At 39.7% G+C, this 1391-nt stretch overlaps 1 protein-coding gene across 1 annotated transcript; it reads right to left on the bottom strand.

Moving 5' to 3' along the window:
• On the bottom strand, nt 1-1282 carry LOC106511768 (intermediate filament protein ifa-1; the record flags this gene model as incomplete). Its single annotated transcript, XM_014000506.1, is given in 1 exon segment — nt 1-1282. A coding segment is annotated over 1 exon segment (1282 nt), but the record flags the coding sequence as incomplete, so codon positions are not given.
• Between the last annotated feature and the right edge of the window lie 109 nt (nt 1283-1391).

Genomic DNA, 1391 nt, shown 5'->3' on the forward strand with positions numbered 1-1391 from the left:
AGCGAGGTGTCAGCTGGAGCACGGCTCTTTCTTTTAAACCACTTGAACCATGTGGGTTTTTTGGGTTTCTTGTTTTCAGTCTGTTGTGTTGGAGTTGGTTTTCTCTCCAACACGTTTTCTTCAAACTGTTTATGCCGTTCATCTTTCGTTTGGACTTCATCCATCGAGTTAGTTTTAGTTTCAGACAGCATCACTCTTTCCTGTTCTGCTTTCTCAGGATTAAATTCTTGTTGGAACCTGATGGTTTCTTGTTCCAAACAGTCAGACATTTCTCGTCGTTCATGGAGGTGAATCATCTTTTCTCTCTCCCATTTCTCCTCCTGTTCGCCCATAATTTTCTGTAAACTCTCCAGTGCAGCTCGGATGTTTTGTGTTTCTTCCTGCTGCTTGCCCAATAAAATCTCCAGCTCATTAGTGTGAAGTTTTTCTGAGCTGAGAGATTCTTCTAGGAGAGAAATTGTGTTTACAGCCTTTGTGGTCGCTGCGTTCCATTCTTTCTCCTGTTCTTCAATATATTTCTTTAAATGCTCCAGAGAACTCTCTGCCTGTTGACTTTTGAATTTTTCATCAGTCAGAGATAACTCCAGTCTCATAATGTCTTCAGTCATGTTATGAGAAATAGTTGTCTGTTGTTGCAGTTCTGTGATTATTTTCTCATTTTCACTTTTGAGACGTTTAATTTGGATTTTAAGCTCTTCAGATTTAACTCTTTCAGAGTTTATTGCTCTTTCAGACTTGATGGCCTGTTGTTGTAAAGAGTCAGACATCTCTTTTTGTGTTTCTCTCTTCCATTGATTTAGCTTTTCTCCCATGTCGTTGTGTAACTGCTCCAATGAAGCTCTGAGCTTCTCTGTTTCCGTGTCTCTTTGGGCTAACAGAGTTTCTGCTCGCTGAGATTTTAACGTCTCGGCTTGGAGCGACTTTTTCAAGCTCGAATTGTTTCTGATGGCCTTTTGATAAACAGACGTTTGTAGAAACAAATCTGCAGTCAGTTTTTGATTTTTCCCTCTAAGAAAATCATTCTGGAGCTGAAGGTCTGCCATCAGTTTTTGAAAAGTCTGTTTTTGTGCCTCAAAGGTTGAGTTTCCATTTTGAAACTCCTGGCATCGTTTTTCAGCCTCTGAGTGCAGAATCGTCAGATCGTAGAGTTTTCTAGATTTGTCCTCCAACTCTCTCACTAATTCAGTGTTTTGTTTCTCCAGATCCGCGATTTTTTTATCGCTGGATGTTAGATTGAATTGATATTCGTACTCTGACACCATAATAAATCCCTCGTTTGGAATCGTTAAAGGAATCGCGGATCTAGATTTGTCCTCCAACTCTCTCAATAATTCAGTGTTTTGTTTCTCCAGATCCGCGATTTTTTTATCGCTGGATGTTAGATTTAATTG

This window comes from Austrofundulus limnaeus, unplaced genomic scaffold (assembly GCF_001266775.1).
Source record: "Austrofundulus limnaeus strain Quisiro unplaced genomic scaffold, Austrofundulus_limnaeus-1.0 Scaffold3192, whole genome shotgun sequence".
NCBI lineage: Eukaryota > Metazoa > Chordata > Actinopteri > Cyprinodontiformes > Rivulidae > Austrofundulus > Austrofundulus limnaeus.